At 50.9% G+C, this 12,537-nt stretch overlaps 1 protein-coding gene across 1 annotated transcript; it reads left to right on the forward strand.

Annotated features, from left to right (window-relative positions):
• The first annotated feature begins 1,969 nt into the window (after positions 1 to 1,969).
• Positions 1,970 to 11,297, forward strand: LOC144143174 (uncharacterized). Its single transcript, XM_077674973.1, has 4 exons — positions 1,970 to 2,404; positions 4,039 to 4,443; positions 5,838 to 5,942; positions 11,187 to 11,297. Exons 1-4 carry the CDS (start codon positions 1,970 to 1,972, stop codon positions 11,295 to 11,297), a joined length of 1,056 nt encoding a protein of 351 aa, XP_077531099.1.
• The last annotated feature ends 1,240 nt before the right edge of the window (positions 11,298 to 12,537 follow it).

Genomic DNA, 12,537 nt, shown 5'->3' on the forward strand with positions numbered 1-12,537 from the left:
CACAGAAAAGCCGAAGATGCCAATAAGAAATTCTTTGCGATGGCTGTTGCGATAACTAATTATGATCGCACGACAATTTCGCATATTGGCAATCATGGCTTCTTGTTGCACCCAGTGACCTGCGAGGAGAAATTATTGAGGCCTGTCATGATGACCCCAGCTCTGGACACCTCGGCTATACGCGCACGCTTTCAAGAGTACGAGAAAGTTACTACTGGCGGCGACTCGCGAAGACCATACGCTGGTACACTAAGACTTGCCACCAGTGCCAAAGACGGAAGACACTGCCCTTACGCCATGCCGGCTTTCTGCATCCAATTCCACCGCCAAGGGTGCCATTCCAACAAATCGGAATGGACTTACTTGGCCCATTTCCTAGGTCAGAGTCAGGAAATCGGTGGATTATTGTAGCGACTGATTACCTGAGCCGCTATGCCGAGTCGAAAGCCCTACCGACAGGAACTGCGACGGAAGCGGCGAAGTTTTTTATCGAATGTATTGTACTATGGCACGGCGCTCCCGAAGTAATCATTACTGACCGAGGATCAGCATTTACGGCACAACTTACTGAAGGAATCTGACGTTTAAGTGGCACTAGTCACCGCAAATCAACTGCGTACCACCCACAAACAAATGGGTTAACCGAAAGGCTAAATAAGACGATTTCTGACATGATCGCTATGTACGTAGACGTGAAACACAGAAGATGGGATGATGTACTTTCGTACGTAACCTTCGCATACAACACGGCCGTGCAAGAAACTACCGGAACGTAACCATTTCAACTTGTTCACGGTAGAAAGGTAACTACCATGCTGGATGCCATGTTGCCTCACCAACAGGACGCAATCACAGACGTTGATTGCCAACTCGTGTGCCAGCGTGCTGAAGAAGCCCGTCAACTAGCAAGAACTCGAATATGCGACCAGCAGCGCACCGATTCCCATCGGTAGAATCTCCGCCGTCGAGACGTACGGTTCAACCCTGGTGACAAAGTATGGATATGGACACCGATAAGACGCCGCGGCCTAAGCGAAAAGCTCTTGAAACGCTATTTTGGTATATACAAAATAACGCGCCGTGTCAGTGAATTGACCTACGAAGTATTACCCGACGACACTCAAGCGTCATCCAATAGGCGGCCGCTTCGTCCGGAGGTGGTGCACGTTGTGCGGCTGAAACCGTACTACTCTCGCTAGTGCAGTGAGTGTATTGAACGCTTTGTTGTGTTTTTTTGTCCTAGGCAGCATCGGGACGATGCAGCTTTTCTGAGGGGGGATAGTGCCACACGCTCCGACAAAGCGTTCCATTTTTAGTAAGAGCAGGGAGTGCCAGCGACCACCGGAACAGCGCCGCGTCATGCGACCGCGTTCGAGAAGATTCTGCGCCGGGTAGGACGCGCAAGTGTGCCGAGTGGCGTCCAGCGCACAGCTCGCGGACGCACGTGGGAGGAATCGACGAGGAACGCGTTCGCAGTGGAAGAGTGCTCTCTCTTTCTCGACGGCGGCCTCCCTGTTCGTGTTTCTTCAGTTCGGTGGGCACAAGTTCGCCTAATTAAAACAGTTGTTTTGCCCTACTCTACCCATCTGTCATCCTGTCATCCGTGACAATATATATATATATATATTGTGAGCATCCTTGGGCAATTTATCGGCACCGGTGGGCACAGTCGGTCTTGGTGGGGAATCATCGGACTGCCATCAGTGCTTCCTCTTCATCTGTACATTGTCATCATCATTAGCGAACCTGCTCTAGCACTTCGTCCTCATCTCTGTGAATATTCATCATCATGGTGTGTGTACTCGCGCCTTCCCTGCTCGAGCCTCCGAATAAACGGTCGCCCCGAACATCGGCCTCTCCGGTGAACCTTGTCGTCTCAAGTGGTGGAGGGTGCGTTTCGGTCCCACTTCGTACCTCTTCGGTCCCACTCCTGGAGCTGCGTTCCGGTCACCGGTTGCCTGGCCCAGCCATGCCCATGACGCGAGAATTGGCCAACACTGCCCCCAACCCGGCACCGCCGCAGTGTATCATTACGACCCGCCAGCGCGACCCGCTATCGTTCGCTGGCCTTCGTGGCGAAGATATTGAGGAGTGGCTCGATAGCTACGAACGAGTCAGCGCCTTTAACAGGTGGGACGACCGCGCTAAGCTGCAGAACGTCTCGTGGTCCCTCGACAAAGCAGCCAAGACGTGGTTCTTCAACAACGAGCACCGAATCGCTGACTGGCTCGATTTCAGCGGGCAGATACGCCAGAAATTTGGCTCGTCCGCTGCTCGTTCTGACGCCGCGAAGAAACAGCTGGACGATCGCGTGCAACATGCCCAAGAGACGTATACGTCGTATATAGAGGACGTTCTTGCGCTGTGCCGTCGGGTCAACGGAGATATGCCAGATGCAGATCGGGTGCGTCACATTATGAAGGGGATCGGCCAGTTTGCATTTTCAGCCCTTGCTGTGCAGAACCCAGCGACGGTAGCCGATGTGGTCGCGACGTGTCAACGATTGGACGAGCCGCAATCCATCCGCCTACACAATGACTCGCTGGCACCTGCCTATCTCGCAAATGATGAGCTACGCACGATGATTCTTGCCATAATTTGTGAAGAGCTCGTCAACCAACCGTCACTATGCAGTGCCGGCTTTCGTCGCAGCGCTCCTGCACCTGGGCTTCATGAAATAGTTCAAGAGGAGCTGGCGTCTATGTCCTGCCTTTCGGCGTCCCCTCTACCGACAGCGGCAACCAACCCGTCGTATTGCGAAGTCGTAAGCCGAACGCCCTTGCCGTTGGCGCCAGTCGCTGCTCAGCCTCACCCTGGGTTTGTGGCAGCTGTTCCTGCCGTCTCCCGCCCGCAGACCTTCCAGCCGACGTGGCGACACCCCCGCCAGGACCTCCGCACTCGCCGGCCAACGTGTTACTCTTGTGGAATCCCGGCGACGCCAGCAAGACGAAAGACGCGGCTACGATGTCAACGAACGGGATGACTTCCATTTTGGTTCCGGTTGCCGTCCACGGTCCTATACGCCCCCTATGCGACGCTCATCGTCTCCACCTGGCCAACCAGCCTATGATCACGATTCCCGAGAAGTACGCCGCCGATCTTCGTCACCGTATCGCCGCACGTCGTCTCCTCTTCGCCCTGTCTCTCATGAGACTAACCAATTGAAGGGAAACTAGGCCCTGCAGTTTTTTTGGGGAAACCTGCACCAGTTTCGAAAATTGAAATTCCCCCAGGTCATCCAGCTAATATGTTATCGGTATCGGTTGAGGGGATTCCTGTACAAGCTTTGATTGATACGGGAGCAAGCATTTCGATTATCCATGCCAATTTTTGTACACGTTTACGAAAAGTGAGGACTCCCTACGTAGGGCCATCTTTGCGCGGTGCTAATGAGACTGCACTTACACCTTCGGGACACTGTGCAGTTAGGGTTATGATCGCTGGAGTTACTTACCACATATTGTGTGCTGTGCTCTCTTATTGTGCCCACAAGCTGATATTGGGCTGGGACTTTCTCTCTTCGACGTCTGCTATCATTTCATGTCGTCAACCCGTCATCGACATCTCGGACACAGAAGACTTCATTGTTTCCGCTTCAACGGAGTCAGTGACTTTGACAGCAGATTGTGTTATACCTGCTAGCTGCGAGCACATCTTGCCGATTTCCGCTGGAGCCATTACTGGGGGAGGTGTCCTTGTGCTGCCCTCTGCTCGTTTGCTATCGCGCGGTATTATAGTCGGTGCGGGTCTTGTCCGATTTACGCAAGGTACTGCACTCATTACTGTTCAGAATACGACACCAGAACCAATTCCGCTGTTTAAGGGTTGCACGATTGGATCAGTTAATGACGAAATTGCCGCCGTTCTCCCACCTGCCATAACTCCACAGTGTCCACCCAATTCAGTTTCTGCCTCTCCCACACCTCTTCTTGGTGCAATCATCAGCCCCGATCTCACTCCATCCAAAAAAAGTCTCTTCTAGACGTGCTCTCTAAATACCAAGCTTCCTTCGACTCGTGCTCCCCCTCTCTTTCGCAGACTTCTACCACAGAGCACTGCATCGAAACTGATGGCCCCGACATAGTTCGCCGTCGTCCATACCGTGTCTCACCATTAGAAAGAAAAATAATTGACGACCATGTGGCCGACATGCTCAAGCGCAAAATCATACGCCCCTCGGCAAGCCCGTGGTCTTCACCTGTCGTCTTGGTGGAGAAGAAGGATGGCTCAGTTCGCTTCTGCGTGGATTACAGGGCGCTAAATAAGATCACTCGGAAGGATTTGCACCCGATGCCTCACATTGACGATGCTCTGGACTGCCCTCAAGGCGCTGAGTATTTTTCCAGTCGGGACCTACGGTCCGGTTACTGGCAAATTCTGCTGCGTGACTCGGACAAACAGAAGACGGCATTCGCTACGCCTGACGGCCTCTACGAGTTCAACGTGATGCCGTTCGGGCTGTGCAATGCTCCGGCCACGTTTGAACGGATGATGGATACAGTTCTCCGTGGCCTAAAATGAAAAACGTGCTTCTGCTACCTTGACGATATTGTCATCTTCTCGTCCACGTTCTCCGAGCACCTCAAGCGTCTGGAAGAAGTATTAGCGTGCCTTGCCCGCGCTGGGCTTCAGCTTAATGCAAAGAAATGCTGCTTTGCGGGTAAGACTATTAGGGTATTGGGCCACGTGGTCAGCAAAGAGGGCATAGAACCTGATCCTGGCAAGGTCGCCGCTGTAGTCGATTTCCCTCGTCCGCTCCACTTAAAAGATCTACGGAGCTTCCTCGGCTTGGCTTCTTAGTTCCGTCGCTTTGTGCGTAACTTTGCGGCCATTGCGTCTCCTTTACACAAGCTTTTAAAGTCTGGCACGCCTTACGATTGGTCGTGCGAATGTGAAGCAGCCTTTCAAGCACTCAAGGACGCGCTCACATCTCGACCTGTTCTGCGCCACTTCGACAAAAAGAGCCCCACAATACTCCACATGGACGCCAGCGGTCATGGCCTTGGCGCTGTCCTTCTGCAGCGGGACGCCCAGAATCAGGAAAGGGTAGTTGCCTATGCCAGTCGTTCCCTGACAAGTGCTGAACAAAACTATACCATCACAGAGCAAAGGTGTCTGGCAGTAGTGTGGGCTGTTCAAAAATTCCACCCATACCTTTATGGCCGCCACTTCACCATTGTAACTGACCACCTCGCTCTGTGTTGGTTGTATTCCCTCAAGAACTTGTCCGGACGCCTAGGCCGCTGGGTTCTCCGCCTGCAGCAGTATGATTTCGTCGTCACACATCAGTCCGGCCGGAAACATCTCGATGCCGACGCCCTGTCTCGATGCCCTCTGACCACCAGTCCGTCACCTGCTGGGGAGGTCCCGAAAACCGTACTCCAAGTAGCACCCGTTACGTCTCCTGCCCTGGAAGACCCTCCAGAACTTCTTTCCTTGCAGAGGGCGGACGCATACTGTGGTCCTATCATTGACTACCTTACCGGTCGCGTACAACCTCCCAGCAGTCGTGCTCGCCGTCAACTCGAGAAGTTCCAGCTCCTGCATGGCACGTTTCACCGTCGCAACCTCCACCCTACCGGCCAAAATGGGTCCCTGTCGTACCCCGTTTCCTTCGCACATCGATATTGCAAGCTTGTCACGACGATGCCACGGCTAGTCACCTTGGATTTGCGAAGACTTATTACAGGGTCCGCAGCCGCTACTTCTGGCCTGGGATCTCAACAACTGTCGAAAAATACGTTTTCTCGTGTGCATCTTGCCAGCGTCGCAAACGTTCGATGGCTGCCCCTGCCGGGTTGCTTCAGCCCTTATCTTGTCCCTGCGCGCCTTTCCAGACGGTCGGAATCGACTTGTATGGACCTTTGCCCATCACGCAGTCCGGTCACCGGTGGATAGTGACGGCGGTCGATCACTTGACAAGATACGCTGAAACTGCACCTGTACGCTCCGGGACAGCCGCAGAAGTCGCCGAATTCATTCTACATCACATCATTTTGCGCCATGGTGCACCACGCATACTTCTTATCCACCGCGGGCGAACCTTCCTGACGATTATTGTTGAGCAGCTCCTGCGTGCCTCCAACATCGTGCACAAGACTTCTTCCGGCTACCATCCCCAGACAAACGGCTTAACCGAACGTTTCCACCGAACTCTTTCTGACATGATCACTATGTATATAAGCCCCGACCATCGCAACTGGGACATTATCCTCTCCTTCGTCACCTTTGCTTATAACACTGCACGTCAGCGTACTACTCGCTACTCTCCGTTCTTTCTCGTCTTCGGCCGCTCACCTTCCTATACCTTCGAGTCAACTTTCTTCTCCGCCCCTGTTTCCTCTGATGCACCAACCCATGAGCAGTACATTTCACGGCTCGCATATTGCCGAGAACAAGCACGCTTGCACAGTTAAGCTCATCAGCAAGTCAGGAAGACAAGATACGACTCGACACATTCCTCCGTTCGTTTTCACCCTGGTGATGAAGTGCTCCTATGGACCCCCGAACGGAAGCCTGGTCTCTGTGAGAAGTTCCTTCAGCGTTTCCTCGGCCCTTACGTCGTCCTCGAAGAGACTTCTGCAGTTAATTACCGCATAGCACCGATAGGCCCCGTAACAGATCGTCGTCGCCGTGGCGTCGAAATAGTCCATGTATCTCGCCTCAAGCCCTTCAGACGCCGGGCTCCAGAATGACTCGCGGCCAGGTGGCCGACTCCGCAAGGGGGGGGGGGGGCGGAAGTGTGAGCATCTTTGGGCAATCTATCGGCACCGGTTGGCACAGTCGGTCTTGGTGGGGAATCATCGGACTGCCATCAGTGCTTCCTCTTCATCTGTACATTATCATCATCATTAGCGAACGTGCTCTAGCACTTCGTCCTCGTCTCTGTGAATACTCATCCTCATATATTGTGATGACCGAGATTCCCCGGCCACGACAACGCGCAAGCAGACGACGCAAACGAACCGGCGGTCAAAGATGAGAAAAAGGTACTTTGATGAGTTGGCACTTTGCTTGAGAAAACGGAAGCCTACCGGGAGCACGCGGAGCGGCGGGCATGCGAGGGGGTAAGCCGGCGGAGACTAGCTACCAGAGAGCGCTAAAGGAACAGGCGCAAGGATTGCTTTCGGGAGGCGGTTGGAGGGCAAGCAAGGAGCGTGCTCGCGCCGTGCTGCGAGAATCGTCCCGGGAGCTGTTCCGGGGCTCCTCTGCTGCAACACGGGGTATCTGCTCCCGCTGGCGAGATCCCGAGGCGTGTTCCGGGCCAAGGTTCGGGGCGAGGGCTAGAGGGGCCAGGCATGAGCGCGGGTTTCGGCGTTCCGACCTGGGGCCTCTGCGCCTCAAAATGCGGCACCGAGAAAGTGACCCGCCACGTCTTCGGACCACCAGCACAGTACACGGGAACGCTCCACACGTTCCACCGACGCTGTTCCGCCCATCGTCGAGTAGTCTGAAATGTGAGCGTATCGTACAGCTACCAATGACGTTCTACGTCAGGACCAACAGCAACTACGAGTAGAGTATGTAGACACGAATTCGAGTTTTAAAATTTGGAGGCGACCAATATGCAGCATTGAGCACATCGACAGCATAAATGTGGTCGGCGCAGCCACCGAAAACTAGCCGCATTGATGGCAGCAAAAAAGTAAACTACAGCCAATTTGAAACAAATCCTACTCTCTACGCCCCTACAAACTTCATACGGCTAGTTTTTGTCTATTATTGCACCGGAAAGCTAACAATATATAGGTTGGCCAATAAATACAGTTGAGTTAATATACGTAATCATAGTACAACTTTCAACCAAAACACAAGCCTCTGCCCATGTCCCCAATGGCTCAACAATATTGTTATCCCATAATTTGGTGTTGACTCGTGGTGCTTTCATAACACTTCTTCATTGATTACCCTTGGTGCCGCAGGCTTTTTTTTTTAATGGGCGAAAATGTAACTGCGAAAACAGTTTAGCTGCAACGGTAGGTCCGGAGAAATTCGAGTCTGACACACCTTGGAGTGATTAGTGTGCAAATGCCACCACACTAAGGTTTATTAGAACGTGCAGACTAATATATTTTTCAATGACAGTTATTCCATCATTCCGATGTTTCGTGGCAGTAATTTCGGAATCACCCGGGCATAAATGTCATTGCTTATTTCTGAATAGTAATGGCTGCGGCAGTGATGTCTGTAGGGGGCTTTAGCTGCTGCGAGTACCTGCCGCTTTCCTTGCCATGTGGCATTTTTGTGTTCCCGTCCATCTTCTGGTGGGTGCTTGAGTGGCCTACAACACTGCAGAGCTTCCGCATATGTTGACGCACGAGGTCGTATGGCAGCAGAAGCAGCATAGACACGGAGAAAAGGGTAGAGTGTATCTCGTTACCGATGTACCATCGTCAAATCAACCTCTAGTACAGTCGTTTTTTTCTCGCTGTTACTATGAGCGAGACGCGGGGGTAATCATGCTTGTTATCCTTTTATAAGCGCAATTCCACATACATCAATTATCCATTTTATACTCTGCTTCAAAACAGCGATTTGATTTCGAAGGATTTGGTGTTCTAGGCAGAACAGCGGCAGATTTTTCTCTGTAACCGCGCGTTCTCCAGGTTCCAGGTAACTCATCTTCTCTACCTCTAAGAGGTATTACGTTTTTCGCGATTCATAATAGAGGCTTTTAGTTTGTTTATTGCGTTCATGTAGTGAGCAGACGTGGCGTGATAATCTTTTTCAACCGTTGGTAGACAGGGAATTTTCATTTGCTCATCCGTTTGTTTCGCAGCTTGATTTTGGTTTCTTTTTCACCAAGGTGTTCGACAAGAAATAACACACACGACTCGTAAATTTCTTGTATTGTTGTGTTACCTAAGTCTGTTAAAATGGCGACACCATAGATAATTCTTGAAGAAATCAAGTAAACGTTTCCGCTTCTACGATTTCTAAGCTGATTCTTGAGTACCCTTTTTTGATCCTTTGCGCAAATAGAATAACGAAGCGGTTTTTTCTTAAGTTTTCCCATTCCTTTTACACATTGTGCATTGCCTTCTGTGCCAATTCCGGGATGTCCTTATAGCGTTAGTACAATGTGCGCCACCGCACTTGCTAAGCCACTTTCATTAAAATGGCAGAATTCCTGTTTAAATCATAGATGAAAGATCGTGGTATTTCTGTAGCGTGTCAAAAACTTCCCCTTGTGTTCGCGCTTAGAGATGCGCAATTAGCACTTTAAAAAATCCGGGGCCATGTCCACTAACGGGAAACATGGTGAAGCGGAAAGCATGTATTGTGTGTGTGTGTATTCTAGGTGCATTGGCGTTTTTGCCAACGGAGAAGAAACCATTGGAGGGTTAGTGTTAGACGGCTTTGCTGCAAAGTATCTTATGTTTTAAGCACGTTGTGAACCGGTCTAGTTCCAGGCGTAAGCAAATTTCCTGGTGTTCAGTACCGGGACTACATGAGGCCAACGACGATTACGACGACGAGAGGAATCACCAACAGCCCCGTCCCTAAGGGTCTTCGCCCCAAAATGATACGCGTTGGCGTTCGGATGTACTATTGAACCTACGCAATACCCGTTCGATTTAGTGGGTTTAAATGCTATTTTAGAAAGTAGTGAGGAGCGTACACATTGGAAAACACCTCCTGAAGCAACTACACCAAGAAAATCGCTATTAAACCGTGACGGATGCATACTTTGTGTATAGTATTTGGGCCTGCCACCTCACTCGTTTTTCTCTTGTGATGCCCTTTGTTCTTTGCCCTCCTGTTTATGTGTTTGCATTCGACCCAAGTTACACGTGCGCTGTTTGTTGCTCTACTATGAGAATCTCGTCGCCCAGCCAGGATGTTTGCACACATTATCCTGATAAGGTTTATGAACTTGGATGCGGTGTAGCGGATGCGTGTTTTACTGGCAATCCGTTGGCAAAAGCAAACACAAATGAGGCAGAGCTAAGCTTGCCGAACGAGCTATTTGAGCATAAAGTTCGGGGACATTCTTTGCAATGACTCAAGATGGCCAAACTTCAATACACCGTACCCAACGTGGTGTCCCCCACGGAGGAGTCATGAGCCCCAAGCTGTTCAAGCTCACATTCATCGGCCTGGCAAGCTCCCTCCGAAGAACGGTCCATCCGTGGATTTACGTGCATGATATTTGCTTTTAGGCAGAAGGACACTCAACGGCACGTGCGCGCGCTCCTGCAGAAGGCTGCAGACTTGACCAACACCTATGTAAATATGTTGGCGTTGGAGGTGTTTTACAGCTAATGCGCAGTGCTTGCATTCTCACGGAAGCCTATGATGCATACCCTTTGACCATTAATGGTGAAAGGGTATCTAATGTGTGGAATCGACAGTTTTCCGGCGTAGATTTCGACAGAGACATTTCTTGTAGCCCCCACTTTTGTTGTTTGAAAAAGAGGCTGTCTGCAGTGGCCCCTATTTTCCCGTTCTTTGGCGGCAAGACCTGGGGAGCACCTTTGAAGTACAAGTTCCAGATATAAAACGCACTTTTCTTATTCTCCCTACTTCCCGGTGCGTGCCCTACAATTATTCAGCAACTGCAAGGCATACAAGCGCCGGCCCTCCGAACTTGCCTTGGCCAACCACAGCAAACGTCAACAGCTGCAACCATTGCTGTGGCTCGTTATCACCCTATACCTACTTACGTGACAATTCAAACACTCAGGGCGTACATTAGGCACATAATCAGGCTGCCTTATCCTCACTTTGAAGTAGGCCATCTAAACGCCCCCATGCGTTTTTCGCAAAGTTAGTAGCTTCCCACATCACCATCATGCCGTGCAACTATACGCCTACGATGAAGCAGCCACTCCCGCTTTGGAGTACGACGCTGCTTCGAGCATGACTTAAAATCCCAGGATTAACAAAGAAGCAAGACTTTCCAATGCTCGCACTACAGCAGCTAACTCACATTTTTTTGACACGAGAGATACAGTCACCGCAACCATAATTACACCGATGGCTCTATAACAACATCTGGTTCTGCCGGCGCAATTGTTATACCACGAATGCCCTTGTGCACATAATTTAAAATAGCCCATCTTACCACTTCCACGGCTACAGAACTTACCGCCACCTGTTGTGCCCTTCCCACCATTGGACAAACTTCATGCCGAAGATGGGCGTTCTTCTGAGACTCAACGCCTGCGCTTCAATCGCTCCAGTCAGCCCTGTGCCGTGGACCTCATAAACAGCTGCTGACGGAGATCGTGTTGTATGACCGTGCCGCCCAAGCGGGTCATGACATCGCCTTCCAGTGGCTTTCCAGTCATTGAGTAATTGTCGGAAACGAAAGTGTGAAAGGTGCCGCCCGCTTGGCACACCAAAAAAAAGGAGACCATATCCATTCCGTCATCCAGAACGTACGCAGCTGGGACTCTCCGAAAACTTGCTCTGAAGACCATGCTATCGAAATAGACTACGCAAGAGTTGACGTTCGCTCGTATTCATGACGTGGACCCACTTCTTCAGCGTCCACTTTTATTAGGCCTCCAGCGATCTGATGCAACCATTCTCTGTCGTCTCTGGCTTGGCGTCGCATTCACAAATACTTACTCCTATTAGATTAGAATGGCAGCCAGTCAGGCGTGCGAAATCTCTGACACGCCAGAGACCATACGACATGTCCTATGCAAGTGTACAGTGTTTCGTCGAAAAGAAACCAACTCTGTTCAGCTCTACGAAATCTACACTCTCCGCGCCCGTTCTCTGAGGAGAAAATCCTTGGCCACTAGCTTTCACCGTCATCTACGGACAAGGCGACAAAAGCGCTCCTGTTCTTTCTAAAAACGACGGGATTGCACAGAAGAATAGCACAAAAAACTAATCTCTATTAACTCACAGAACATTTTGTCTATAGTGTCCAACCCCTGGGCAAACCTTTTTACGCTGTCTGTACCTCCTCGCTTTTTCTGTTTTCCTTTTTTTCAATTTTCTCCTTTCCCCGTGTAGGATAGCATACTAGGCCGTAGCCTGGTTAATATTCCTGCCTTTCCTTTACATTTTTTATACCTCCCTCTCATTTATAGTCAGATAACTCAGTTATAGTCCAAATAGGTTTTCGTTGCAACAGAGAGTTCGCGGTAGAACGTTGCCAAACTCAAATTTCAGAGGCGGCCTGTCCAGACAAAGGTGCTGCTGTCCGGACAGCACCCGCTGCTGTGTCGTTGGCGTGCCCGCCGCACGTAGCCAGGTGCTGCACAGCTGCTCGGGATTGAGGGCCAAGGGTTCGGTTGTTGAATTGTTCTAGGTGGGTCCAGCTATTGCAGATTCTCAATGGTGAAGGATTCTTCTAGCCAGATTCTTCTATGGTGAAGGAATGCTCTTTGTGTCTCTGAGTGCCTTCCCAGCTCGGTTGCGCCTTTCTAGTGTAGGCTCTCAGGTATCCCGGAGGAACGTTACTCCCGTAGAAGGCTGCACTCCTTAAGTGAGACATTGTGGCAGCCGAAGTAGAAAAAAAGAGAGAGAAACCTCCACCCGTACTGTCTTTGGGTTCAAACATTTTTTTACCGCGAG

Source organism: Haemaphysalis longicornis, unplaced genomic scaffold (assembly GCF_048455015.1).
Source record: "Haemaphysalis longicornis isolate Haplotype H1 unplaced genomic scaffold, Haemaphysalis longicornis Haplotype H1 scaffold_6, whole genome shotgun sequence".
In the NCBI taxonomy this organism is placed as follows: Eukaryota; Metazoa; Arthropoda; class Arachnida; order Ixodida; family Ixodidae; genus Haemaphysalis; species Haemaphysalis longicornis.